A 16,760-nucleotide genomic window follows, 5' to 3' on the forward strand; every position below is an offset into this window, starting at 1 on the left:
ATCGCTACCCCTGTATTTGTTTCAGAAATTTGCCTCGCTCCATCATAATAGGAATCCCTCTGACCACTGTAGTGTACATCCTGGTCAATGTCGGTTACTTCTCAGTTATGTCGAAGGAAGAAGTCCTTCATGTTGATGCAGTGGCTGTGGTAAGTGCTGGATACATTTGAGTTATGTCGGTTGACACAGAGGCTATTGTAAGTGCTGGATAACTTTATGTTATGTCGGTTGACACAGAGGCTATTGTAAGTGCTGGATAACTTTATGCTATGTCGGTTGACACAGTGACTGCAGTAAGTACTGGATAAGTTTTTGATATGCCGTCGTGTTATGTCGTTTGACACAGTGGCTGTTGTAAGTGCTGGATACTTTTGTGTTATGTCTGTTGACACAGTGACTGCAGTAAGTACTGGATAAGTTTTTGATATGCCGTCGTGTTATGTTGGTTGACACAGTGGCTATTGTAAGTGCTGGATACTTTTGTGTTATATCGGTTGACACAGTAATTACTGCAGTATTACTGGATAAGTTTTTGCTATGCTGTTTCATACATTGGCTGTGGAAAGTTATAGAAATGGTTCATGTTTTGTTAAAGAACCCAGTGGCTGTGGAAGTTATTATAATTCGTTTGTGTAAAATCAGTTGACTTCCTTGTTGTGGTAAACATAATTTAGTACCTTGAACGATGAACTAGAGGGAGAGGGACTAGTTAGTTGCAAGAGCTCTGCCCAACCCTTAATATGCCAACAATGAATTACACTGCATCATACAGCTTAATGTTATGTCATGTAGACAAAGTGGATACTTTCAGGTCGAAGTCCTTATACTTAAAAGTGTTTTTTTTTTTTATAAACCGAGGTATAGAAGATTGTGTAAGATTTGTATCAATATATATATATGCATCTTAACTCTCTTTCAGATATGGGGTCAAAGGGTGCTAGGAGATTTCTCTTTCATCATTCCTATATGCGTCGTGTTGTCATGCTTTGGTGCTGTTAATGGGACAATATTTACGAGTGGACGGTAAGTTGAAGATATTTTGACCGCAAAGATTAATAACATGTAAGGGTTCTTGCTTAATTTATAGGTACATTTAATTGTTAGGCTGTACTATTAAAAAAAACACACAAATAAAACCAACACAATAATAGTCTGTTAACAAAACCATAATTTGACCTGAAAGTGGATAAACTATGGAAAATATGAACAAAAGAGTTTAATTGTGTATTTTGATAAAGCACAAGGAGAATCAGAACAGGTGTTTCGAAATGATTCGTGTTTTCTGCTTTATCGATGACAAATATATTCTCCTTCTATTACATACCTTGCTTTGTGCCACACACTGACGTTTTTTTATCATCTTGTTGTGTATAGAAAGAATTATTAAACAATAATTTGTGTTTATGTTTTATTAGCGTATGTGTTCTAAAGTATTTAAATAAGAAATTGATACATTAATAAGAAAGGTGATTTTGTTCTTCATTAACTTATATGCAAAACTGAGGTAGTTGGAAATAATATCTTTCTTTCTGTTAATCAGGAAAGCGAATTAATTAATTTACTCTCGTTTATATGATTTGATAACGAAATCCAAAATTCTCATGACGTGTCAAAGTATGTATTTTCGATAATTCCAGATAATCACAACTTTACTCATGGAAGGTTAATTAATGTTAATCTTGATTCGTAAGTTTTCAACCTCTGTGCTGGTCATTTCTCATCCTCTACGCTGGTCATTTCTTATCCTCTGCGCTAGAAATTTCTCATCCTCTGCGCTGGTCATTTCTCATCCTCTGCGCTGGTCATTTCTTATCCTCTGCGTTAGTCATTTCATATACTCTGCGCTGGTCATTTAGATGTTTGGTATCTAAATGACTCAATTCTTATTGATTACTTTTTTACAATGACGATATCAAAATTATTTCGAACTTAAAATGATAAATTCTTTCCGAAATTTAACGCAAATTATTGAAAACTATTATCGAACCATATGCATGATATGTTATTGCCATTCATATCGGGAAATTTCTTTTCAATTCATATCACTTTTCATTTGTTTAATAAACGGTCAGATGAAGATAACAATGACGTAATGTTTTTATTTTTGTGGTTTATATTTGTCTGCCGCAGACAGCAATGGTTCTATACATGTGCTGCTTTATTTAATTATTCTCTTCGTGATTTACATTAAGATTGCAAGTGGAATTATAAGAGTCGCCCATTAATGATTGTGTACAAGCTGTGCACGGTGCAGAACATTGAACAAAATAGCAAAACTTAACAAAATACATGTCCAGCACATGTGCATGCATACATGTACGAGGAGATATTAACGAAGTTGCAAGAACTAGTGATGAACACCTAGTTAACCGGCTCCTGCGAAATCCTCAACATTGTGTTGAGTTGATATATTGTATTGATTGTATGTGTTTGATTACTATGCGCCATATATGCCTTTTAGCGATCGTTACTATTTTTATTAAAGATCCACGTACATGTACCTCTTCCAAGAACTGTAACTAGGCATTGGGACCTGTTTGTATGCTATGCCGTCTTTGCGTATTGCAGAGTTATCTTCTCTTGGGAGCAGGTATTGATTGTTACGTCATTGGTCTGTGTGAGAAAATTACGTCGTTTTCTCAAAAATTGATGACGTTTCTCTCACAAACAAGTGACGTAACAATCAATACCTGCTTCCAAGAGAAGATAACTCTGCAATACGCAAAGACGGAATTGCTCTAACCTAGTAAGCTACCCAGTCTACGAAAGTGTTCTGACCCAACTGTGCTACAGTTTTATCCAAAACAAAATAAAGGCAAGGGTATGCATAACGTAGAATATCAATTTTTAATACATTTTTACCAGTGAAATATTTAGAGGTTATTATATGTCTTTTTTATGATATCACACCCTTTATTAAACCTGGGACCTTGATATCAGCTCGAAGGCTGCACTTTTTATCACAAAATTTGAAAAACAAAACAGATATATCTGAATCTAAAACGCGTACTTGCTTTCTTGCTTTTTGAGGTAGGGATTTGTTGGAGAATAGTATCCGGAGTGATATAAGCCCCGGGCTTATATCTAGTTATCTTCCCGGGTAGGTGTAAAAACTGTTACTGCTATGACCACGCAAACTGCTATGACCACGCAAACAACTCTTGTATCACATGGGAAAAAATGTATATTATCAGAAACAAAAGTGTGATAATGAAAATTATTCATTCTATGAAAGTGAAAAATGAAAAATATCACTTTTGCTGATTTGACCAATAAAAACACTGAATAAAGCCTGGTTAGCTTAACGATACTCAGGTCTCGGGAAAGCCGTCTGCAGCATCAGCCCATTATAATGCCCATTCTAAGCATCTGTTACCTATCATGGGGGAATTATTTTGTAGGGGAAACACAACATTTTATTCGACACTTATTTTTCATTTTCATGTAAGTCTAACTATTTGATAGGAACAAAATAGGTATTTGTATCACTGAAGACAATGTAAAATATCCTCTATATAATGTTGAACATTGAAAATAATTGGATGCTGGATAAGATAACTGTTGCTCATTCAAACCATCCCAATGCTTATGTTAACCTAGGAAATAACTGTCTTTTCCTCTTCCGAACGTATAGATTGACGTATGTGGCTGCCAAAGACCACCATCTTCCGAATGTCCTGTCATATATACACGTGTACAGGAAAACTCCCTTACCCTCTGTCATATTTACGGTAAGTGGGCTGTCATCCTTGATATCCAGGTGTAACGCTAAATTTCGCTCTCTGCAAACCTGGAATATATCCTAGCAAAATTGAAGGCTCAGTGATCTTCAAAGGACAGGTATAAGCCTAGCGATTTGTATTTTCTCTTACCTGACACCAATAAAACAGCTGTCTTTGTGTCTTCAATATTGCTTTGGTGTATTCAAAATATGCAGAGAGTGAAAGTAACGGGTAATCCCTGGATATCGAGGTTTGAAGCCTGTTGTAATAGATATGTTTCTCTTGAATACTTTTTTTAGGTGGTTGTCGTAGCAAAGAGTTCTGTTTAGATTTATCCTTATTTTGAGTTGAGTGATAAGCTATTGATTTGTAATTTATTTATTATCAACAAGTTATCCATGGCGCCTAAATATGCCCTGTGATTTTTGGATCAAGATAGATAACTCGTCTGGTATGCATATTCATCACTTCAGCAAAGAATTATAAAGGACTTAAGTTGATGACTTTAACAAGTTATTAATATGTATCGCTTATCAAAATGTGTCTGATAATTAGTTCTTAATTCAAAAATTGAAAGTTAACTGATTAACGTTTCAGTATAATCCATTTATAAACCACTGAGATACATGCTCACAAACTTTACTTGTAGACCAATGTAATACCCGGTAACAAACACTAACTATATATTCCTGAGATACCTGGTAGTATACACTTTCTCCTCTTCTGTCTTCTGTTTCTCTGAAATTTCAGTTTGAACTTCTGGTTCCTGAGATAATCTCCAAGTGGTAACAGACAAACAGACGTACAGAGGACAGATAGACATATGGACATCATTACTAATTGCATACGCAGATCCCCATTTAATTCTGACCAACTTTGTTAAGATAAACATAATTTGGCCTTATGATTAATCTTTGACCCGATTGCCTTGACCTTTGGTAAATTGACTTCTTGTTGCTTCGTTATGTCATAACAAAATCTGGCCTTTTAGGGTCATGTAATGTGTTTTTGACAGTAACAGAGGCCTCTACTTTGACCTGATAAAATTGTGAAACTCCTGGTCCTTTGCACATCTATATGTATCGCACTGTATCAATATGTGGAGTTTTAGAAATTTCGGCCTTTTGGAGTCCCGAGATAACCTCCGGAAACAAAAGTACTGAAAGACAGACAGACAGACACTAGAATTTCCCCTAATGGGCCCCACCACTCTGCCCATACGGGCCATATTAGCTAAAGGTTGACAGCATATACACAAATATTATAAACACATGAAATTTTTCAAACTATGAGAATGAAATGTTAACAAATCATTTGCAAAATATACAATTGTTTAATTGTCACTCAATGCTGAACCAGAATTACGTGGACCAACATGTTGAGATATAATTAAACTTTAAATACAATCAAATCGTCACACCTGCCTAAGTTTGCAGAAAATTGCAAAATTCATCATAATAAATTGTTATGTTTAAATGTGCTTGAAATATCATACCAGCGTGTATTTGAACATTTCGCCAACACCAGTCACAGAAGAAACGGTGTTTAAAAGCTTTATCTGGAAGTTTGAAGTAATAAAATATTGCATATTACAAATTTGTGTCTTGTTGTGAAAGTTAAAATCAATATATTTTAGGGAGGAATTAATAACAATGTATAAATATTTTCCAATGAATTTTAACTGTCATTGTACAATACCAGAAAGCTAATAATCTAACATGTAAGATATATATCTCAAATTTCAAATTAAGAAAAGATGTGTTTTGTTGGTACAGGTAAAATAACTGAATTAATGCTATCTTATAATTTAAGCCCATGGTTAAATGATGTTATTTTAGGAAGGAATAAATTACAAAGTACATGTATATATTTTCAAATGAATTTTAACTGTCATTTTACAATATCAGAAAGCTAATAATATCAAGTGATAAATCTATATCTAATTGTAAATTAAAAAAAGATGTGTCTTGTTGGTACAGGTAAAATCACAAAATTAATTAAAGTCAGGGTTTAATAGTGCTATATTAGATAGGAATACATTGGTAAAATTACAATGTATGAATATTTTCAAATGGACTTTAACTGTCATTTTACAATACCAGAAAGCTAATAATATTACATGTTAGAAATTGAACAAAATGTACCCAAAGTGTTTTTACTTATTATACATAATCTAAAAAATCTACCCGTTTCCAAAGGGTCAACAGATGACCCTTGGGTAGTAAACTTTACAATTTAGATAAAACATGTATGGACATTTCCATCCATCAAGAGTACTAGTATTGGATTCTATCTAGTAAATCGGAGTCTAGAGAAGAATACTTTTAAATTATTTAGCCAATATGTCAATGGGACCTGCCCCTCCAAACCAAGGGGTGAGTCAGGATCTTACTTTCTGATAGCATCAAATTGATATCTCATTATTATTTCAAGGAAATTTGAACTATTTCCTTTAGACTTAAAAACAAAATATGCCTAAAAACATAATTTCCCTATATAAACTATAGTAAACTATACCCCTCCCAATGTCCATGAAAAGTTCACTTTAATCTGAAGAAGATTTTTGAAATATTGGTCAATTTTCCTTTTGAAGCCCTATATATCCTAAACCCTGGGGTAGCGGCAGGGACCCCAAATTTACAATTTGATACTCTCTTCAACAAAGAAAATATTCTTATAAAGTTTGAAAAGAAAAGCATACCTTGTGGGACTTAAATGAAATCATTATAATAACCTCACCTTTAAACGTTAGCAAAATTGAAGTTGAAATAACCATATGTTGCTGGAAATTTTCATGTATTACATGGTCAGCCAGGGTATATTTATATGCAATCAAGGGGTGAGTCAGGATCCCTACAGGAAAAAGAGGATCTGAAGAATTTCCTATATTCCCCTATACGGCCCGTCCCTTTGCCCCAAGGAGGATTAGACCCCCCCCCCCCCCCCCCCCCAAAAAAAAGAAGGGATGTAAATATATATATAAATACCAATACTTTAGCTACAGTTATATATACCCAAAACAAAACAAAAACACTAACCATAGCCTCTGATATACCTGGTTACAAACACTAACCATATACCACTAAGATACCTTGTTACACTAACCATACACCATTACGATACCTGGTTACACTTACCATATACCACTGATATAGCTGGTTACACTAACAATAGACCACTGATATACCTGGTTACAAACACTAACCATAGACCACTGATATTCTTGTTTACAAACACTAACCATATACCCTACAGTTATATATACCCAAAACAAAACAAAAACACTAACCATAGCCTCTGATATACCTGGTTACAAACCCTAACCATATACCACTGATATACCCGGTCTCAAACACTAACAATAGATCACTGATATACCTGGTTACAAACCCTAACCATATACCACTGATATGCCTGGTCTCAAACACTAACAATAGATCACTGGGATACCTGGTTACAAACACTAACCATTTACCACTGATATATCTGGTTACACTAACCATATACCACTGATATACCTGGTCTCAAAAACTAACAATAGATCACTGGTATACCTGGTTACAAACACTAACCATATATCACTGATATACCTGGTCTCAAACACTAACAATATACCACTGATATACCTGGTTACAGACACTAACCATATACCACTGATATATCTGGTTACCCTAACAATAGACCACTGATATACCTGGTTACAAACACTTACCATATACCACTGATATACCTGGTTACACTAACCATATCCCACTGATATACCTTGTTACACTAACCATAGATCACAGATATACCTGGTTACAAACACTTACCATATACCACTGATATACCTGGTTTCAAACACTAACAATAGATCACTGATATACCTAGTTACAAACACTTACCATATATCACTGATAACCATATACCACTGATATACCTGGTTAGTGTTTGTAACCAGGTATACCAGTGACCTATTGTTAGTGTTTGAGACCAGGTCTATCAGTGGTATATGGTTAGTGTTTGTAACCAGTTATATCAGTGGTCTATTGTTAGTGTAACCAGCTATATCAGTGGTATATGGTAAGTGTTTGTAACCAGGTATATCAGTGATATAAGGTTAGTGTTTGTAACCAGGTATATCATTGGTATATGAATATCAGTGGTCTATGGTTAGTTTTTGTAACCAGGCATATCAGTGGTCTATTGTTAGTGTTTGAGTCCAGGTATATCAGTGGTATATGGTAAGTGTTTGTAACCAGGTATATCAGTGATATAAGGGTAGTGTTTGTAACCAGGTATACCAGTGATCTATTGGTAGTGTTTGAGACCAGGTATATCAGTGGTATATGGGTAGGGTTTGTAACCAGGAAGATCAGTGGTCTATGGTTAGTTTTTGTATCCAGGCATATCAGTGGTCTATTGTTAGTGTTTGAGTCCAGGTATATCAGTGGTATATGGTTACACTAACCATAGATCACTGATATACCTGGTTACAAACACTAACAATATACCACTGATATACCTGGTTACAGACACTAACCATATACCACTGATATACCTGGTCTCAAAAACTAACAATAGATCACTGGTATACCTGGATACCACTGATATATCGGGTTACACTAACCATATACCACTGATATACCTGGTTACACTTACCATATACCACTGATATTCCTGGTTACACTTACCATATACCACTGATAGACCTGGTCTCAAACACTAACAATAGGTCACTGGTATACCTGGTTACAAACACTAACCAGGAATATCAGTGGTCTATGGTTAGTGTTTGTAACCAGGAATACCAGTGATCTATTGTTAGTGTTTGCGACCAGGTATATCAGTGGTATATGGTTAGTGTTTGTAAACAGGTATATCAGAGGTCTATTGTTAGTGTTGAGACCAGGTATATCAGTGATCTATTGTTAGTGTTTGAGACCAGGAATATCAGTGGTATATGGTTAGTGTTTGTAACTAGGTATATCAGTGGTATATGGTTAGTGTTTGTAACTAGGTATATCAGTGGTATATGGTTAGTGAACCAGATATATCAGTGGTATATGGGTAGTGTAACCAGATATATCAGTGGTAAATGGTTAGTGTTTGTAACCAGGTATACCAGTGATCTATTGGTAGTGTTTGAGACCAGGTATATCAGTGGGCTATTCTTAGTGTTTGAGACCAGGTATATCAGTGATATATGGTTAGTGTTTGTAACCAGGTATACCAGTGACCTATTGTTAGTGTTTGAGACCAGGTCTATCAGTGGTATATGGTAAGTGTAACCAGGAATATCAGTGGTATATGGTTAGTGTAACCAGATCAATCAGTGGTATATGCTTAGTGTTTGTAACCAGGTATATCAGTGATATAAGGTTAGTGTTTGTAACCAGGTATATCATTGATCTATGGTTAGTGTAACCAGTTATATCAGTGGTATATTGTTAGTGTTTGTAACCAGGTATATCAGTGATCTATGGTTAGTGTAACCATATACCACTGATATACCTGGTTTCAAACACTAACAATAGATCACTGATATACCTGGTTACAAATACTAACCATATACCACTGATATATCTGGTTACCCTAACAATAGACCACTGATATACCTGGTCTCAAACACTAACAATAGACCACTGATATGCCTGGTTACAAAAACTAACCATAGACCACTGATATTCCTGGTTACAAACACTAACCTTATATCACTGATATACCTGGTTACAAACACTAACCATATACCACTGATATACCTTGTTACACTATCCATATGCCACTGATATACCTGGTCTCAAACACTAACCATAGATCACTGGTATACCTGGTTACAAACACTAACCTTATATCACTGATATACCTGGTTACAAACACTAACCATATACCACTGATATACCTTGTTACACTAACCATAGATCACAGATATACCTGGTTACAAACACTTACCATATACCACTGATATACCTGGTCTCAAACACTAACAATAGATCACTGATATACCTAGTTACAAACACTTACCATATATCACTGATATACCTGGTTACAAACACTAACCTTATATCACTGATATACCTGGTTACAAACACTAACCATATACCACTGATATACCTTGTTACACTAACCATATACCACTGATATACCTGGTCTCAAACACTAACAATAGACCACTGATATACCTGGTTACAAACACTTACCATTGTTCACCAAGATACTTTGTCACAAACACCGTCTATAGACCATTGACCTTACACTTCGTCGGAGAACAAATCCAGTTCCGTTTAATATTTTAAAAAATTTCACGTTTGTGACGTGTTCACATAATTGAGTAGTCTGTAAATAACATCATGACTAACACTGCTTTTAAATAATATTTACAGTCATGTGCCAACGCATCGAGACATTTACATGCGTGATAGTTAATTGTTTAATTAAGGAAATTGCATACAATGTTGTGTGGCAGATTTTAATTGTACATAAGATTACGGTCGCCTAATAGCTTCGTGCTTGAGGAATTTAATGGCCTTGCAGCTATGAACTAATGTCAGAGGATGTTTCATAAAACTGAAATCATTAAAATCATCTTGAGCAAAATTAAATATTTGCATAACTGATGCACCCTTTAAAGCTTTAAACGTATTTGATGTATTGTCTGTGTGCATCCATTGGAACCATTTTCCTGCAATTATTTAAATTTATTTCAAATGTTTACTTGTATATAAACTCGCTCCTCGCTAAATAAAATAATACATTTCTTTATTTTCATATATTTTTGAAGTGCCATTAAAATGAAATATTGCATATTAACATAATGTAGAGCCTTAATGAATAGACGTGTGATTGTTACTTTGATAACAAACAAGAGCTGAAGCAGGTTTCTAATTTTACTATGTTTTTGGTATTCATAAAAGCACGAAATTATATATACAGTTCAGATTTATGAGATAAAGCACCTGGAAAAACCCCCATTATTATATAGAGGTTACAATTAAAGATGTTTTGAAATTAATCTCAAACATTATGCAAATAATAAATCGTACAAATGAGATTATATCTTCCAGGTTCTATATTGGTAACCCACAATTACCTGTTTTAAAACTACTTAACTATAGAAATGTAGATATGGCCAAAGTTATGTTCAACTTTAAACATTCAGTAATTAATGGGTTTTGAGATATTCATTATTTATTTCTGTAGCACTGTAAAAATTGATCGTTCAGTGTTCAATGCAAATTCTGTTTTAACCCCCAATATGTATACTTTCTGTAGTTTTTGCCATATCAAGTATAATCCACAATCATACATAATACCCGTTACATATACATGTATATTGACCATGGTTTATTAGATGCATTCAATACATAATGAAATTTCTGTAATATTTCTGTAACATCTCAAGATCCCTATTTGGCCAATCCTGCTTGAAACTAGTTCTATTCCAGATATTTAATATAAAATTGTATAGGTTTGTAGTTCGTTTCCTCGGCTGAATCGCCTTTATGTTGTACATAGGTATAATATATTATCCACCCGCTGGAGTCCTTTGGACCAAAGTTTGCACTGTCGAGCTCTTTCAATCTGGCAAAAATTAACAGTGATGTTTCGGCCAAAAGTAAACTTAGCGAACCAGCTATTTGGTCATTGGCCTTAATTAAATTAATTTCTATTTCAATTGTTGGCCCTTCTGTATCATATTTGTCGTGTAAAGCAATATTATATATCCTGCGATATTTCTGTTCAATTTTTGAGGGTTATCTATAATGGTTCCGTGTATCGTATTTGAGGAATACATGTTTCTTGAGCTGGTTATGTTCGATTTTAAGGATAAGATCTTTCTTATATTGATCATGTTCATTGTATTGTGCTGTTAAAGTTTTGTTTTGTATACTGATTAGGTTTCATGTGCCATGATCTGGTATTGTAACTACCGTATACTAATTGCGTTGTTGATTTGATTTAAACATATTTTATTTGCATCAAAATATACATTGGGATTGGGCACAAGTTTTCTAACTTACATAAAGCCCTTTCCCAATAGAATTTAACAATAAGAGATAAGAGATTACAAGATGACATATATATACATCATATTTACAAAAGAAACGAGAGAGAGAGAGAGAGAGAGAGAGAGAGAGAGAGAGAGAGAGAGAGAGAGAGAGACTTTGATTACGTATATATTATTTATTTATTTTTAAATGTAAACAATCTTTTTCGACACCGACGGCAGAAGTTTAAACAATACACTTTTCAAAACTTTCATCTTAAACTATTGTCCATCACATCCCGTGCCTCGTTGTTCAACTTACCGAATTTTAGAACCAGGTTCCAATTATCGTTTTAATGTTTAGATCGTTCTTGTGTTCAATTTGTCGTGATTGCAGATAGATATTTGTGATGTTTCTGATGTTGTACTGTGTAATGCAAACACGATACACGAAAAATTCCTACAATAATGACAACTTGTAGTTTGTTAACCAACTAGAATAACATAAATACTTTTTTTGTCAGACAATTATTGGAATCATTCTTATCCTGCCTGGGGACCTCAGTAGTCTGATCGAGTTCTTCAGCTTTTCCGCCTGGATATTCTACGGCCTAGCTGCCTTGACGGCCATTATACTTCGTTTCACAGAGCCAGATCTGCCTCGACCCTATCGAGTACCACTAGTCATCCCCTGCATTGTTGTTCTGGCCTCCATTTATTTACTGGTGGCCCCCATTGTCAACAATCCTCGTATCGAGTACCTTTACCCTCTGATGTTCACAGCGGCGGGGCTGGCCGTGTATGTGCCCTGCGTCCATTTTAGATACTCGCCTCGCTGGATCCGTAAGTGTCCTAGTTTATTGAGAACGTAATATTTTTCAACTTTATTTGTGAATTAATTTTCTTGTTTGAATCTGTTTAAAATATTACAGACTTGAATAGCTTACATCAAAACGTAACAACAGGTATAAAAGTTAAAGTTTGTTCACGCTTTCAATATTAATACGAATATAAGAAAACATGTTGATATTTATCTGCTTTTTCGATTATATTTCTTGTGATGTTTTGATCTTTACATCTTTGTTTTTCCTTTCTCTCGTCTTTAAATTTGTAATGCTTTTCACATTTCCACAGTTTGCAATGCATTCTGACAATACATTGTTTTCTGTTTTAACTTCATTGCGTTTTGTATTTATTTACAGATTGGGTTACAGTTTCTCTCCAGAAGTTGCTGTTGATCTTTCCCACTGACACATATTGAGACTCCAGAACCAATTGTCTGAATAACTATGGAAACACGAATTCGTACGACAAATCGGATGTGCAGCCTGGATAAACTTGCTGTCGTTATTGTAAAGTAGTCAGCAAAGCAACTGTAATTACAATATTGTTAGAATAGTTTGGTAAATTTTATGGAGGAAGTTATCTTCTTAATGATGAGTGGTCAATGACTCTATTTATGTTGCTTATTCATTGAAAAGTAGTCCCTAATTGTATTACAATGACTGTAAATCTGTTGATATTCGAGTAGTGAAAAGGCGTCAATGGCATTTTTGGTTGAAACCCCGGTGAAAGTGATAAGTGACTCCATTATGTGGATACTTCATTGAAACTTAGTCCCGATTTGTATTACCATAACTGTATTCGAGTAGGAAAAAGAAGTCAATTACTTTTTTGGCTGAAACCCCGTTGTGAAGTGGTTGTCGACTCGATGATGTTGATACTCCATTGAAACAAAGTCCTTTATTGTTTTTTAATGCTGTACTCCTGTTGCTTATTCATTGAAAAGTAGTTCCTGGTTATATTACCGTGCATGTATTTCTGTCGATATTCGAGTGAAAAGGAGTCAATGATTTCTTTGGTTGAAACCCAGTTGAAAAAAAGAGTTAGAGAATCAATTTTTGTTGATACATGGGTATTTTTTTATGTATATATATATATATATTGATAATCCTGTAAAAAGAAGTACGTGACTCTATTTTAGATACGTTGATTTTCTTTTATGAATGAAGGAAACGTCTCATTGTGTACTACACAAACTTTTAGCACAAAACATATTGATACGTCACTGTAAGCATTCCCATATATGTATTTCCTTCGTGGTAGATAAGGTTAACATGTTTTCTAGTTGTCCAAATTTTATTACAATCATCATATCTAGTAATTAAACATTCGAAATTGTTTATGATCATCATCTCCCCTCGATATCAGTAAAACATACGATTTCACGATTTTTCTTTTTAATGGCAATTTATTTGTAATATAAAAGGAAATTGATTAGGGGGGAGGGCTCGATAAAACAATCGATGCCAAATTGACATATCTTTATAAACTTATAGTCATTGCCGCTGGACCTGTCTTCCGTTATAGGGACACAGTTTTGTGTTTATTATCTTCCAAATACTTTCTGTATATTTATACCATGAACTTATGTCGTCAATACTGCAGTATTGCCTGAGATATTCTGATATAACAGTCCGTAATAGTATACTGTCATTTAATGCCACGATATAAAAACACTGTTGTATACTAATAGAATCTTTCACCCCCTTTGGGGTGAGATAGGAGAATCTCAACCCGAGGGGGAAGATTCTGAGGTTGCCAAACACGAGGCTTTGCCGAGTGTTTGGCAACTTAAGAATCTTTCCCCGAGGGTTAAGATTCCCCTATCTCACCTACAAGGGGATGAATGATTCTTTTTCTCTTACCCTGTTCTACCATTGTGTATCATATACACAATGTAATGATAACGTTACATGCTAAAATCAGGGTTGACGTGACGTTGACGGATTGTTGACGTGACGTTATTGTTTTGTTGAAGTGACGTCATGCCATTGTTATGAAAAGGGGAATCCCCCCGTCTCAACCCTAGGGTGAGACAAGGAAATCTCACACCGGTAAAAGTGCGGATACACCTGTCCAGGGTAAGAGAATAATATATCCTATTGCTATTTACTGTCACCCTTTCTACAGCATTTATTCTTAACGAAGTCACATAAATTATGTGTCTGCATTTACATATGAACTCATAACAAAAATGTCAAACTATTAGTAATATCGGGAAATGCATATACAAAAAACAACAGAATGTTTATTACATAATGGGATATATTCAAAACAATCGTTTACATGCATTTATGATATGAAATGTATGTTGTTCATTAAATGAGATTAAATTACATAATATTTACAACTATACTGAAGTGTTTGTTTTTATGCAATTCATTTACATAAGGTTTATAACACAACTTTGGTGATTGTTCGGAACAAGTGTCATCACTTTCATTTATTAAACGTAAACATTTCTATGAAACGGCGTTGCATTGATATATTTATTGCTTAATAAGTTACTGTGATGTGATAAAATGATCACATGTGTTGCCAATCAATGAAATGATTAATATGATTTGTTTCAATAGAAAATATCATTAATATTTTTACTCATTATATATATGGTAAATCAATTCAATAATTGATATCGCGTGTTCTTCATTACCATATTTTTTTATAACACGTGTTTAAATCAATATTTGATTGACCTCATCAATTGATACATTAACTGATCACAGATACTATCAATAAATGTATTAACTGATATCACTTGTTATTAATTACTATATTATTTGATTATTCGTGTTTAGATAAATATTATAACTCACCTCATAAATTAATACATTAATTAATCACACGTATTATAAATCAATTTATTAATTGTTTTCCCGTGCTTTTAATTACTATTGAATTTAATAATCTGTGTTTAAGTCAATATTTAATTGACCTCATCAATTGATACATTAATTGTATACACGTATTATAAATCAATAATTTAATTGATTTTACATGTTATTAATTACCATTTGGTCGTACGTGTTATGCATAAATATATTAATTGACCACAAATGTTATAAATTGATATATTATCAGACTATCAGTGTTATAAATGAATATATCAAGTAGCTACATGTGTTATAAATCAGTATATTACTGCCTACACGTGATATAATTATCAATTAATCATAATCGATATAACGATACATCGCACGTAATATGTCAGTATACAAACAGTGTTATTTTATCATTGTTTATAATAATATAGAAAAAAGATGATTATTATATATGTACACAAATACACCGTTAAATAGTTGTTTGGCGCTAAACTGAAGTGTTTGCATTAGTTCTCTTATTTAAGGTAGCAGTGTTTATTGCGCCAATTTATTTTTTTGCAAATCAAACCCCGGCATTAACGACTGTTTTTGTTTCTCTACGGAGTTTCGTAATAGTTTCTCAATCATACTTTTTAGATTCGAATTTTTCAATAATGTTATTTGGAGGTATAGTGTTTAACAAGAGTTGTTCCCATGACTTCTATGAGTTGAATGTTTGCTCAATTCTGTACTTCAGAAACCGATATTCGGGTCTAAGGATTCCTGTCCCACTGCACAATGGTTTTGGCCAAGATATTTCCGATGACAAGGTAGCTGAAACCGTATGGGCAATAACATAACAATCTGAAGTCGATGTTCAAATCCCGATCTCGTCCCACTGCAGTTTTACACCCAGAAGACTGTTGTTAATAATATGTTGTTTATTACGTCATATTTATTGTTTTACAAAACGTTCCGTGAGGTGAGATTTTCTTTTCGGAAATTATTTATCAAAGCTATTGTCCAAAAAGTGTAAAGTGGGTAGTTACACCGACTAGCAATGGTACGGGGATCCTTAAAAAAACGTGTTTTTTCTTACTTGTCTATGTATGCTATTGCAGTATGTCTGAAATACTGGTATGTACAATTGAAGGGCACATTTGTATCATGTATATAAACATATATTTTGATATCTTTTATCGGTCACTTTTTGGTTGATAGCATGACAGTTGCTTTATATAATTATGCTATGCTGAATGGTTGTTTTAACTTCTTAAGATATATATGTTGTTATGCCTGTGAGAGAATAATTTATACGGATGATTATTAAACCTGTGACAACATATATACCATTATTGTGCTTCTTTATATGACAGACATTTGGTTTGGTTTAGTTAATATGTTTTAGCGTCCTTTCATTCAAAAACC

General features: G+C 34.0%; 1 protein-coding gene across 1 annotated transcript in view; it reads left to right on the top strand.

The window, feature by feature from the left end:
• Positions 1-14,263, top strand: part of LOC110453371 (b(0,+)-type amino acid transporter 1-like) — a 29,719-nt gene extending 15,456 nt beyond the window's left edge. Inside the window, exons 8-12 of the mRNA XM_021502286.1 lie at positions 26-149; positions 920-1,023; positions 3,635-3,731; positions 12,213-12,531; positions 12,891-14,263. Of these exons, the coding sequence (XP_021357961.1) occupies positions 26-149; positions 920-1,023; positions 3,635-3,731; positions 12,213-12,531; positions 12,891-12,949 (703 nt within the window). The 3' untranslated portion in view covers positions 12,950-14,263. The remainder of the gene's footprint in view (positions 1-25; positions 150-919; positions 1,024-3,634; positions 3,732-12,212; positions 12,532-12,890) is intronic.
• Positions 14,264-16,760: the final 2,497 nt, after the last annotated feature.

This window comes from Mizuhopecten yessoensis, unplaced genomic scaffold (genome assembly GCF_002113885.1).
Source record: "Mizuhopecten yessoensis strain PY_sf001 unplaced genomic scaffold, ASM211388v2 scaffold7283, whole genome shotgun sequence".
NCBI classification, from domain to species: Eukaryota; Metazoa; Mollusca; class Bivalvia; order Pectinida; family Pectinidae; genus Mizuhopecten; species Mizuhopecten yessoensis.